This window comes from Narcine bancroftii, chromosome 1 (assembly GCF_036971445.1).
Source record: "Narcine bancroftii isolate sNarBan1 chromosome 1, sNarBan1.hap1, whole genome shotgun sequence".
Classification (NCBI taxonomy): domain Eukaryota; kingdom Metazoa; phylum Chordata; class Chondrichthyes; order Torpediniformes; family Narcinidae; genus Narcine; species Narcine bancroftii.
Genome location: NC_091469.1, coordinates 261,348,409 through 261,361,108, shown reverse-complemented (window position 1 = coordinate 261,361,108; position 12,700 = coordinate 261,348,409). Strand labels below are relative to the sequence as shown.

General features: G+C 38.1%; 1 protein-coding gene across 5 annotated transcripts in view; it reads left to right on the top strand.

The window, feature by feature from the left end:
• Window positions 1–12,700, top strand: part of ighmbp2 (immunoglobulin mu DNA binding protein 2) — a 55,477-nt gene that overhangs the window by 6,390 nt on the left and 36,387 nt on the right. For 3 of the 5 annotated variants that reach the window (XM_069896891.1, XM_069896857.1, XM_069896882.1), the window contains 6 exons: window positions 85–185; window positions 1,030–1,193; window positions 3,691–3,891; window positions 4,110–4,257; window positions 7,367–7,541; window positions 11,561–11,743. In XM_069896891.1, coding sequence (XP_069752992.1) covers window positions 85–185; window positions 1,030–1,193; window positions 3,691–3,891; window positions 4,110–4,257; window positions 7,367–7,541; window positions 11,561–11,743 — 972 coding nt within the window. The remainder of the gene's footprint in view (window positions 1–84; window positions 186–1,029; window positions 1,194–3,690; window positions 3,892–4,109; window positions 4,258–7,366; window positions 7,542–11,560; window positions 11,744–12,700) is intronic. The other 2 variants (XM_069896866.1, XM_069896874.1) reach the window with 2 other exon arrangements.

Genomic DNA, 12,700 nt, shown 5'->3' with positions numbered 1-12,700 from the left:
TGTGGTTGTTGGCTCATGTTTAAAAACTTCTAGTTTTATCACAGCTTCATTGTATTTTTAAAAGAGTGATTATTTTCTTTACAGTGCCTTAAAAGCCTTAAGCCAATATCATGCTGGATCTGCTTCTAATCTCATTGACGTTTTATTTGGATCTTCTGAGCCAAGTTCCCCATCAGAAAGTCAAAGTAAGATTAATTTCTTAAACATAATTCCTTCATTGTCTTGATCATTTTGGAAATTGAGAACATTTAATTTTATAATGCAGGTACCCTGAGTACTTGTATAAACACAGAAAGCACAAAAACATTCAGCAAAGCCATTAAAGGGGAAAAAAAATATTAGTTTTCAGTAGCAGAAAAGGTTTGGGGAGAAATATCTCTATTAAATTGGTTAATGTAGCAGGTAGGATCACATTATGCCTCTTTGTTACGTGGATATGGGACTCATGGTAATGGCAGGGTCGTGAGATGTACAGAACAGACCAAGTTATACTAGTGGAAAATACTAATAGTTCAATGACTGACTTAAATGGCCAATTCTGTTACAGTGTGAATAAAAGGACGTGCGTCCTAAAGTTTGAGAATTCATAATCAAGTCCTGGAGTCTACAGCGTGTGCAGATGCAAAATAAGGGGTTTGCCAGCATTTTTGCCTCATTGAAACCGTGGAGGAAGTCACGGATGGACTTTTTGGAATGAGTAGTGTCCGTGGCATCCTGAACAGACATTGTCTGATTGGCTCAGTGTTACCTGCATTTCAATTTCCTAAGTTTATTTGTCTACCGTGACGACGTTTCAACACACGTGAAACAAATTGGCCGCAATATTTTCTGCTGGAAAGTAACATTTACACATTTTTTGTTCCGCATTGAACTTTATCGTTTTATGTGGCTTCGCCATAAAATACACATGAAAGCCCTTCAGAAGTGAGCAAACATTTTAGTCACATTTATCCTTTGAGCTTAAACTGCAGCATGTTCATAAATTATTTTCTTTTTTGACAAGAAGATTTTCTTGCTGTTTTTCTTCAGTAGACCAGGAACTGTACAATCCTCATCTCGATGACTCTCAGAAAGAAGCTGTAAGTTTTGCACTGTCACAAAAGGAGGTGGCAATTATCCATGGCCCTCCTGGTACTGGGAAGACAACTACAGTTGTAGAAATAATTCTGCAAGCTGTAAAACAAGGCCTGAAGGTGATAATTTTTCACTTTAAATGTACATCGGATGTTTTCATGAATCATTCATTGATCGAAGAGTGTATCACAGGAGGTTTTGTAATGATCAAGAATTTGGAAAGTGTGATCAGAAGATGGTGTATGTGGGTGGCTGTAACATGTAATACAAGACTTTATTAAAGGAAGAGAGTTGGTCTACACCAGTGGTTCTCAAATATTTTCTTTCCACTCACCACTTTAAGTAATCCCTATGCCATTGGTGCTCTGTGATTAGTAAGGGATTACTTAAAGTGGTATGTGATTGGGGGGATGGGGGTGGGGTGGGGAGGGAGGAAGGTTGAGAACCACTGCTCTAGATCCAATTGTCACTGAAATATTTTGCATGAGAAAAATTGTCATTGGCCCATTTCCTTTGGAGTTATGAACCCGTGCACATAACGAATCAATTAAGTATGGTTAAAACAGTGGTTTTTCAAACTTTTTTCTTTCCAATCACATCACTTTACTAATCACAGAGCACCTATGGAATAGGGATTATGTAAAGTTGTATTTGAGCAGAAAGAAAATTTTGAAAACCATTGGTCTATACTCATGATTGCCCAGAATAGGCTTAATAGGCTTCTGAAGAGCAACTTTGACATTAAATATCTAATCCAATGTAGCTTTCTCTGCAAGGCACTCCTGAGATTGTAGAAAAGAATAGTGAAACCAATCAGACTAACAGATTCTTTCTGAACTCTTGTGAGGTAATGAGAAAATATAACATGGTTTTAAATCCATTCAGGGAAAGCAAAACATATTTTGAGAAAGAATATGGGATTACGTGAGAGAGGAACTTTTTAAAAAGTCAAAGATGAGAAAATAATTTTGATTTGAACTTTGTTTTCGAAATGTCTTTGAGGTTCTAAAAGATCATTCTGAATAAACATTGTTCTTGTAAAATTTAAAGTTTGAAGAGGCCTACTCAGCAATAATGACAAATTGTTCAGATAAAAGTTCATCTGAATGTATCACCAGTACTTTATTTGGCTTGTGTGCCGAGTTCAGTGCTTGGTGTACTGATGAGTGCTGTTACAGCACAATGGGAGGAAAAAAAAGAAAAACTGAAGGGACTCAGCAGGATCCTGGATGAAAAAATGGTTGTCAATGTTTCAGGTAGGGACCCACTATCAAAGACTTAAGTAGGAAGGGGAGATATCAAGTACATAGAGAAGGGGAGATGGGTTGGGTAGGGTACTAGAGAAGAAGGTGGGAGAGGTGGAGAGAGAGGTAGAAGCTGGGAGGGGGAAACAGATCAAAGAGAAAGTGTGAGTACAGGAGTGGAAGGAGAGATGAAACAATGGAACAGCCTGTGGCAGTGCAGGTCGCAACCTCTGGATTTCTACATTTAAGTGTGTGTGTGTGCGTCAAAAATTGTCAAATTTACTCAGTAGTACTGATAGCCTTTGCATTAAGATATTATACAACATTGATTCACTGACCTAATGGTTAGGTTAGGCATTGACTAGCTCAATGCTATTACATTGCTAGCAACCTGGGTTCAAATCCGATGCTGTCCTTAAGGTGTTTGTATGCTCTCTCTGTGGGTTTCCTCTAGGTGCTTCAGTTTCCTCCATTTTCTAAAAGGAAAATGTGTGGGATTTTTAGGTTAATTGGGTGTAATTATCACTGTGCTGGACCTCTTTTTAAAAAAATGTATATCGGTATATCATTGTAATTATTTTGTGGTAATTACTTGTCATTTTAATTATTTTGATTGCTGGCAGTGAAGATTGCTACAGGTTTCCCAGCATGGAAAGCCACGCAGTTGAAAAGTAGTGAACAGTGTTGTACTGAGTAAAGAATGTAACTGATTTTAAAGGATCTCTGAAAATTGACTCATTCTATGCACCTTTCTATGCAGAACAGTTTGAAAGGGGATATTTTGGGAAAAAGCATTTAATGGAGCTGATAATTGCATCTGAGTTTGGCTTTTTAAACCAGATCTAATATGGTTAGCAATGGGGATCATGTTTTTTTTTCATCTTACTGAGTGGTGTTATATAAGAGAGATTCAAAGTGATTGCCGGTAACTATATCTTACATTCGCTAGCCTACCTGCATAAAGCACATTATGGTAATGGAAAGCCCTAATGGAAGTGGATGGAGATATTTGCAAAGAAAATAGTAAGATCAAGAGCCAGTGAATCTGGTTTATTTATCCAGCTTTCTAATTAATGGGGAAATCCCAGTTCATATGTAAGAACACTGAAGAAACTCTTCATTATATCTGCATTAACTTCATTGTGGAAATTAGCTTGAGATATGCCCATGAATGTAATTGGGTAGTTTGCAGAAGGAGCAGGGATTGTAATGGTTTTGTTATGGCTATAGCAGAAGAATCTAACCGTTTCTTTATCTTTTTTTAAAAAATTGAGTATTTGTTACTCCTTACAGCTATGCATCTCATTTCATCAAAATGTTATGCTATCTAGATGGTGTGTTTTCTAAGAGGATTTATTTTGAATTCCGCAAGGTACTCTGCTGTGCTCCCTCTAATGTTGCTGTTGACAACCTTGTTGAACGGCTGGCGCGAATTAAAGCACAGGTTCTGCGTTTAGGACACCCTGCACGACTTCTTGAGTCGATACATCGCCACTCTCTGGATGCAGTATTGGCACACAGTGATAATGCCCAAATAGTCATAGACATCAGGAAGGACATTGATCAGGCTTTTGTAAGTATCTACATAAACATTGTATGGGTTTCACATCTTTATTGGGGAGAAAAAAAGGCATTTACATTAATTTCAGGAAAACTGAAGAATTGTTATGGTAGTTACATTATAAAATAAAAACTCATCTAAAATCCATTTTATTTTGCAATTTTTTTTATCCTAATGTCACAATATGTTCATTGTAAATAGATTAAAATTATAATGTTTTCATTCAAAAGGCAAAAATGAAGAAGGTGCAGGACAGAGGGCAAAAAGTCCACTTTCGTGGTGAGATCAAGATTTTGAGAAAAGAACTGCGAGCAAGGGAAGAGGCGGCTACATTACAAATATTAAAAAAAGCCAGTGTTGTCTTGGCAACTAACACAGGTATATTTAAGTTAGGAACAAAGGTTGAGTGTGGGATTGACTCAATTAAAAGTAGCAACCACTGCATTTCCTTAAATAGCTTGCCCTTTTCCACAATCCCATAACTAGTTTGTATTACCCATGTTGGTCTTCATTTAATACAATTGTCAGACTTCGAAAGTTTGAGATTGTCTTTGTTTAAATTTTCTTTCCGGTATTGCTTTGCCTTTTTACTATCTCTTTTTAATTTTGGATACACATGCAGAGTAAACGAGGAGCAAAATTGGATTTTTAAGTTAAAATTTTTTTCCCCTTGAACAGAAATTATCTTAATTATCACAATTTCTTAGCAGATTTATGCAGTAAATGTACCCTTTTAAATGAATTAGTTACCAATGTTGCTTTTGCGCTGCCTTTTGCAGCAGGCAAGGACAGGAAGCTTGTGAATGTATGTAATTGCTTTTATTTATGTACTTATTTATTTTAATATTTTCTTCCTCCCCCCGGGGCCTCGGCGACTGCCTCTCCGACTGACCGTGTCAACCTCGTACATAATTGCGCACATGAACTTGAATGCAAAGAATGGTTCATATTAATTTTATTTTGGAAGATTTCATAAATGTGACACTTCATTAATCTGCTATCTGGTTATTCTAATAATTTCCCTGTCACTGACTGAAGCCTTACTAATGTAAACTAATGTAGAGTTACCAGGTTTATTCCATCTGCCTTCATAAATAAAAGCACAGCTCAATTTTTCTGTGCCTAACAAATACACAGAAGTCTCCATCAGGACCCCAGCAACCTCCTCCCTTTCTTTCCACGGCATTTTGAGATAGATATCATCCATCCCTGAGAATGTATCAACCTTTGTGCCTCCCATTATGTCTAACACCACCTCCTTCTTAATACTGATCTGCTTCAGGTTATCACTTGCTGAACTCCTTATCTTCCATGTCCTTCTCATTGGTGAACATAAATAAGAAATATTCATAGGACTTCAACTAATCAAGTTTCCACTTCCCCTACTCCTTCACCACTCATCAGGACCCAGGTTCTTGCACTCCCTCCCTATTCACTGGTATTCACATTCTCTTCTTTCTTCCCACTCACTTGGTTTCCTCATTCCTCACCTGTTCTCTCACCTGATTTTCCTTCACTCCTTGAAACTTGCCAGTTAACAAGCCATGAAAGACCTCAACAATGAAGACGCTGTTAACATCCGGTACCGCTCAGATGGCAGTCTCTTCAATCTGAGGCACCTGCAAGCTCACACCAAGACACAAGAGAAACTTGTCCGTGAACTATTCTTTGCAGACGATGCCGCTTTAGTTGCCCATTTAGAGCCAGCTCTCCAGCGCATGACATCCTGTTTTGCGGAAACTGCCAAAATGTTTGGCCTGGAAGTCAGCCTGAAGAAAACTGAAGTCCTCCATCAGCCAGCTCCCCACCATGACTACCAGCACCCCCACATCTCCATCGGGGACACAGAACTCAAAACGGTCAACCAGTTTACCTACCTCCGCTGCACCATTTCATCTGATGCAAGGATCGACAAAGAGATAGACGACAGACTCGCCAAGGCAAATAGTGCCTTTGGAAGACTACACAAAAGAGTCTGGAAAAACAACCATCTGAAAAAACACACAAAGATCAGCATGTACAGAGCCGTTGTCATACCCACGCTCCTGTTCAGCTCCGAATCATGGGTCCTCTACCGGCATCACCTACGGCTCCTAGAACGCTTCCATCAGCGCTGTCTCCGCTCCATCCTCAACATTCATTGGAATGACTTCATCACCAACATCGAAGTACTCAAGCTGGCAGAGTCCGCAAGCATCGAATCCATGCTGCTGAAGACCCAACTGCGCTGGGTGGGTCACATCTCCAGAATGGAGGACCATCGCCTTCCCAAGATCGTGTTATATGGCGAGCTCTCCACTGGCCACTGAGACAGAGGTGCACCAAAGAAGAGGTACAAGGACTGCTTAAAGAAATCTCTTGGTGCCTGCCACATTGTCCACCGCCAGTGGGCTGATATCGCCTCCAACCGTGCATCTTTGCGCCTCACAGTTCGGCAGGCAGCAACCTCCTTTGAAGAAGACCGCAGAGCCCACCTCACTGACAAAAGAAGATGGAGGAAAAACCCAACACCCAACCCCAACCAACCAATTTTCACTTGCAACCGCTGCAACCGTGCCTGCCTGTCCCGCATCGGACTTGTCAGTCACCAACGAGCCTGCAGCAGATGTGGACATACCCCTCCATAAATGTTCGTCTGCGAAGCCAAGCCAAAGAAGAACATAGTACGTTGCAATTGTCCAGAAAATATGGTTCTCCAGGTGGGATTAATATAGTTTTACCATATTTGTGAAATGAGCAAAGTCTTTCTTAAATTTTAAATTAAATTTAGACATACAGCACAGTAACAGGCCATTTTGGCCCACGAGTCCACGCCGCCCAATTTACACCCAATTTATCTACACCCCCGGTACGTTTCGAACGGTGAGAGGAAACAGGAGACCCCGGGGAAAACCCACGCAGTCAGGGGAAGAAAGTACCAACTCCGTACAGTCCTGATCCCTGCAACTATGCTGCCCCCTATAAATATTTCTTATAGAGGATGTTATATGATGTGCAAGAATCTAGGGAAGAGCTGTCCAGATACATGGGTACATGTTGAGGTTTGTGACGAAGAAGAAATTTCTGTTTTTATTTTAACGCAACAAACTCATTCTAGCTATCTCTGCAACAAATGATGTTTCCTTTAAATAACCCAGGTGCCGAGTTTGTTCTTCCCACTCACACAGACTGTTAATGGCTTACACGCACAGCAGTTTCAGAGAAGAGGTTACAGCTGAGCATTCCTTGAGAATTGGTGCCTCTGTGTGCACACTATGTCCATCATGAAATTGTGGAACTACATATCTAAAGTCACATTACGTTGTAAAAGGCTCCAGTCCCATTTATCAATGCAATTTTGCATGAGCATTCGATTCCTTCACGTACAAGGAATGAATTCCTGATCGCTTCTTGGCCTTTTGGCTAAGATCAAGTGTAGGAATGAATTCCTGGGGTCTGCTACTCGTGAAGAATTTTACTTTTGCCAGGTTTTTTTTGTTATTCACAGGTGCTTCTGATGATGGTCCATTAAAACTCTTGCCAGATGATTATTTTGATCTTGTTGTCATTGACGAATGTGCACAGGCACTGGAAGCAAGCTGCTGGATACCATTAATGAAAGCCCCCAGATGCATTCTGGCTGGAGATCACAAACAGCTTCCTCCAACCATTATTTCTCACAAGTAGGTTCACCAATAGTGAGAATTACTCCACAGTTTTTAAACATTTCTCTCCTGCAAAATCCATTCACTTTTCACTTTTGAACTCCTTGGTCTCGAAGTTGTGTGGAAAAAGAGAAGCTCCAGTGGATCTTATTCCACGTTACATGCCAGCACAAATTGGAAAATATCCTGAGAGTGTGCTGGAGAAAAAGGCTCAGAAATTAAATACACAATTTCCAACTTGGCCCCATGATTGACATCAAAGGATCTTAATCATAATTTTTTACTGCGATTTTCTAGTTTGCCATGAAAATACTGTCTAATGAGTGAAATTCAGCATGGATTTGTTGGTAGCAATTTGTGTTAACCAGCTTGAAAGGTAGTAACCAAGAGGCCCAGGACACACAGAATGTCACTTTCAAAAGGTCTTTGGCAAAGCATGATAGAATTTCAGAGTTTAAAGAGGAGACAGAACTTGAAAATGAAATGAACAGCGTGAAGTAAAATGCAGATATTGAAATGGGTAGACTTCTGGCAAAAGAAATGATGTGGAAAAATGATAGCTAATTAATTTTAGTGAATAGAATTAGAAGAGATCAGATAAGATAAATTACATTCTATAAAGGAGGGAGCAGGAGCAAAGACAGGTAATAGTCTTTTGTAGCTTGAGGAAGCTGTCTATGAAATATTTTATTTATTAGAAAAGCAAGTAATAACCACAATTACATCATTGAAATGTTAACAAATTGTTAAAATCATTCATGGTTACAAAGAAATAACCTAAAAAGAGCTACAAAGACCCTTAAAAAAAACCCTTAAACTCCCCTCCCACCATCTTATCTCTAACCCACCTACTCCTCTAGATAGGAAAAAAAAGCTAAGAAAGAAAATAGATAAGGAGAATATCTCACATCATTCATTTACTCTATGGTAAGGAGATCCAGCAGCATTCAAGACCAGCCTTAAATTTTCAGATTGAAATAATCCAAATATGGGCTCCAAATCTTTTTAAATACATGATATCTATCCCATAAATTATCTTCTCGTCTAAGAAATAATTTACTTTATAAATGAGATTCCAAAGTAAGAAGGGAAAATTTATAAATAAATGCCTATAGACAACACTTTCCTTTTTCTAATATATCCTAATTTCAGAGTATCATCTTCCAAAGCGTGAGCTACGATATTCCACATTTTGATCTCTTTAATCCAATAAATCAAACTCTGTGGCTGTTACTCGATGTAGTTTTAATTCGTTGATAGAACAAATAAACATTTTGCATAGCTTCACATTAAGACTTTCATAATGATGAATAACAATGCATTTACTGTATAATAGAGATATAAAAAGTATTTGAAGATACATATGAAAAAGCTTTTAAATAGGTATCCAACAGTATTTAAAGAGATACATAAAATTCAAGGAAAAATTTCTCGTGCTCATGATTCTACATCTTGTAGAATGAGAAAGCAGTCAGCCTGGGTGGATATTATGACATGTGACATCATAGTCACTATGGTAGCCCTACAAACAATGGTTCTCTTAAAAAGACAGGCACAAAATTAACTAAGAGTTAAAAATACAAGGTTTTAACCTTTACAATGTCTTCGCAAGATTATTTTGTCAGTGTTGGGTACCACACAACCAAGGATGTGAAAATATTAAGGGAACAAATGGATAGGATTTAATCAATGCCAGTTGAAAGATTTCAGTTACGATGAGTTAGAATTGTTGCTGTTGAAAACAGAAAATATTAATAAATTTGAGCCAGCTGTTTAAAATCTTATTTAATTCTGAGTGAATAATTGAAAAACTAGTTCCAGCGGCAATAAAGAAGTCTATAAATGGATGGCCTGGATTTTAAGGTAATTTGTGAGATAATTGGTGAATGAACACAAGAGCCATTTATTTTAAAAACAATAAATTGTTGGAATATGAATTCGATATGTGAGAGATGGTGGAAACAGATTCAAATTCATTTCAAAAGTTATTGGATAAAAAGGAACATTTTTCTGAAGAGTTGACTCGGTTATGTTGGACTAAAAGGCTTACTTCTGTGCAGTATCATTCAATGATTCTAATAAATGCAAGAAAGGGTCTTATAAAACATTAACATTTGAGGTATTTCACAGAGTCATTAAAGATATTCCACAGGAAAGAAGCTGGATGTGTATGAATTCTGATTTCTCAGATTTGTTATTTTGTGATGAATTAAGATCCTGAGGGGCCACTAACGTTAGCTTTTATTTTAGTGAGAGAGTATTGTCCAGGGAGGTCCTTTGGTATGCAATTTCAAATCTCATCTTGTACGAGTTGAAAGCTTGTAATGGAGGAACTGTAAAAATGTCCTTACAAATTTGTTTTTCTGATATTGGTGCTCTTTCTAATTGGGGTTCTTCTTCCAATTTTGGACCTTTTGAGTCATCTGATTGTGCATTAGATAGGCTAACTCAGCACAGGCCAAGATCAAATGTGGAATCTTTTCGGTATGCAAGCCTTAGCTCTTGACTGGATTAGTTCACCCTATCACCTGGGAGTACTTTGGAATAATAATGTTTCTGAGGCCTCTTAATATTAATTGACTGATTAAGGTATGATTGAAGTTTGAAAAACATAATGTAGAGATTATGTTGTTTGGCGATTAATATGTTGTAGGATTAGTTTTGAACTTAGCTGTGAACCACACTGATCTAAAGTGCAGTTTCTCAAACTTGTACTTTGTGTTGTACACTCAGGTATAGACTCGCTAAATGCAGCAACCCAAGGTGCACGTTTATACCTGAGCTTTACTGGAATAATCAATTTGCTATTGAATCAACAGTCAAATATATTAAGTAAAACAAAGTAAAATTAAGGAGTCAAATATACTGAAGGGCTTAGGCTGATGCCATTTTTATAATGTATGCTATGAACTAAGCAAGAAAAAGTCTGCTTTGTGCATGGAAGAGAATTTTAAACACTGTGTAATATAATTGCAGAACAATCTCTGGTACTGAAGCCTCGAAGAAATGCGACTAATCATGAAGCTATTCAAAGCAGCATAGACTGATATTTAAACTAGAAAGTAGTCCAGTTCATTGGGAAAAAGAACAAGATTGTGGTGTTGAGACCATGATTAGAGCAGCCAACATTTTATAGAATGAGTCAATTCAGCTAGCAACTGACCAATTTCTGCTCCTCTTCATGTTCTTTATGTAACATCCTCTCCAAATTCCCCTGTGTTTGCACATCACCTCACCCTGATTATAAATTGTGGTCCACTGAGCTCATTTGCAGCTCTGAATTTGTAGCAGTACCTTCAGCATGTGAACTGGAGTAGTTCAGAAAGGCAGGCCACCATTAAGAACTTATAAGGATCGTCACAAATGATAAATGGCATTATTATGAATTCTGTGATGAATTAATTTTTATGAAAAAACCCTGCAATACCATTTTTCATTTTGCCAGGTTTATAGATAGCAATTACAGAGGTTTGCCACTGTAAGGTAAAGCATCCTTCTGTATTGTAATGATTAAACAGCATTTCCAGGGCAGAAAATATTACCAAGTTCACTTTGCGCCAAATGTGAAATGGATGCATTAGAGGCCCAGTAATTTGCCAAGTTTTGTTCTCACAAATTTTGTTTAAAACGTAAAATTGCAGCTAGTGTATCTAAATTGGGTGTAAGATTTTTAATCTAGGACTGAGCAATGATGTTGGGCCCTACGCATCAATCTGTGACACCTACAGCTGTAATGTTACAGGGATATTTTAAGGAAGGGCACTATTAAATGAACAATAGTTAATAAAATTCCACTAAAGATGCATGATGTACCATTCTCAATTTGAAATGCTTGATTATTTTATAATGGCTTTTGCAAAATGACGAAGCTTAATTAAGTTTAATAGAGTATATTTAAACTTTGCAGATAAGTAGCAAATTTGGACATCGTAAATAATATCTTATAAATTCCTGCACTTTGACCTTAATTGAACATATTCATCTTCCATCTCTGGATTTTCTTTATAGCTTAACTGTTCTTTGCACATTTCCAACAGGGCTGCAGCTAATGGTTTGTCACTCAGCTTGATGGAGCGACTAATCCAAAGATATGGTGAACAGATTGTGAGAATGCTGACTGTACAGTATCGAATGCACAATGCTATAATGCAATGGGCGTCCATACAGATGTATGGCGGACGACTTGTGGCCCACGAGTTGGTGACAGCACATCTGCTAAAGTAAGCATGGTAATGGAATGAAAGCTGAGAATGATTGAAACATTTAGCAAATTTGCAACTTTCCTGGAGAGAGAGGAATAGAATTAACTATTCTGGACAATGGACTTTTCATCAGTGCTGGTGAATGCAAGAGATTTGACAGTTTCAAGCTGCTCATCCTTCTGGCATCTTTGCAAATAATTCTTGACACCTCTACTATAAATAGTGAAACTAGGCAAAATGAAAAATGGCACAGCAGGGTGTTTTTCATAAAAATTAACTCATCGTGGAATTCACAGTAATGTCCAGTTGGCATTTGCCTCCATAACCCTTTGGATTCTGTGTCCTGGTTTTCAGGAACTACCAACAAATGCATACACTTTGTGTCACATTTTTCTGTACCAGCTGGTTCTTACTGATGCTCCTGGACCCAGTCTGGATTACGGAATATATTATGAAAGGTTTAAAACTGGCCAGAGTCCAAAGTGTTAATTCCTTCTCTGCCTCCATTATATTCACGTTTTTTCGTCAAAAAGCTCTCTTGAATTAAGACCAACAATTCAACTCCTGTTTTTTTTCACTTATTATTGCCCTGATCATCACACAAAATTTCCTCCATCTTCTCCCTCTTCATCCTGACATCGTAAGCTCTAACCCATATCGAGTTTCTCTTTTATTTTCCATAATATCCTCTTTCAAGAACTAATTGCTCTTCCTTCAGAACCCTGACAACCCAGCTTCTCTGCATTCCTCATAATATCTAACGGTTGTTAACTGTGCTTTCTCCTTGGGTACTATACTGTTATATCACCTTCATCACCATCTCAGAATCTACCATTGCTCCTTGAAAACTTCCACCTTATCTCTAGCCCTCTTCTCCAGTTCATGTCTGGAGAAGAGGGCACCTCACAAATCTCTGCCTAACTTTTCTTTATTTCCTATGGGTGCTGCATGACCTGCGGAGTTTCTCCAGCACGT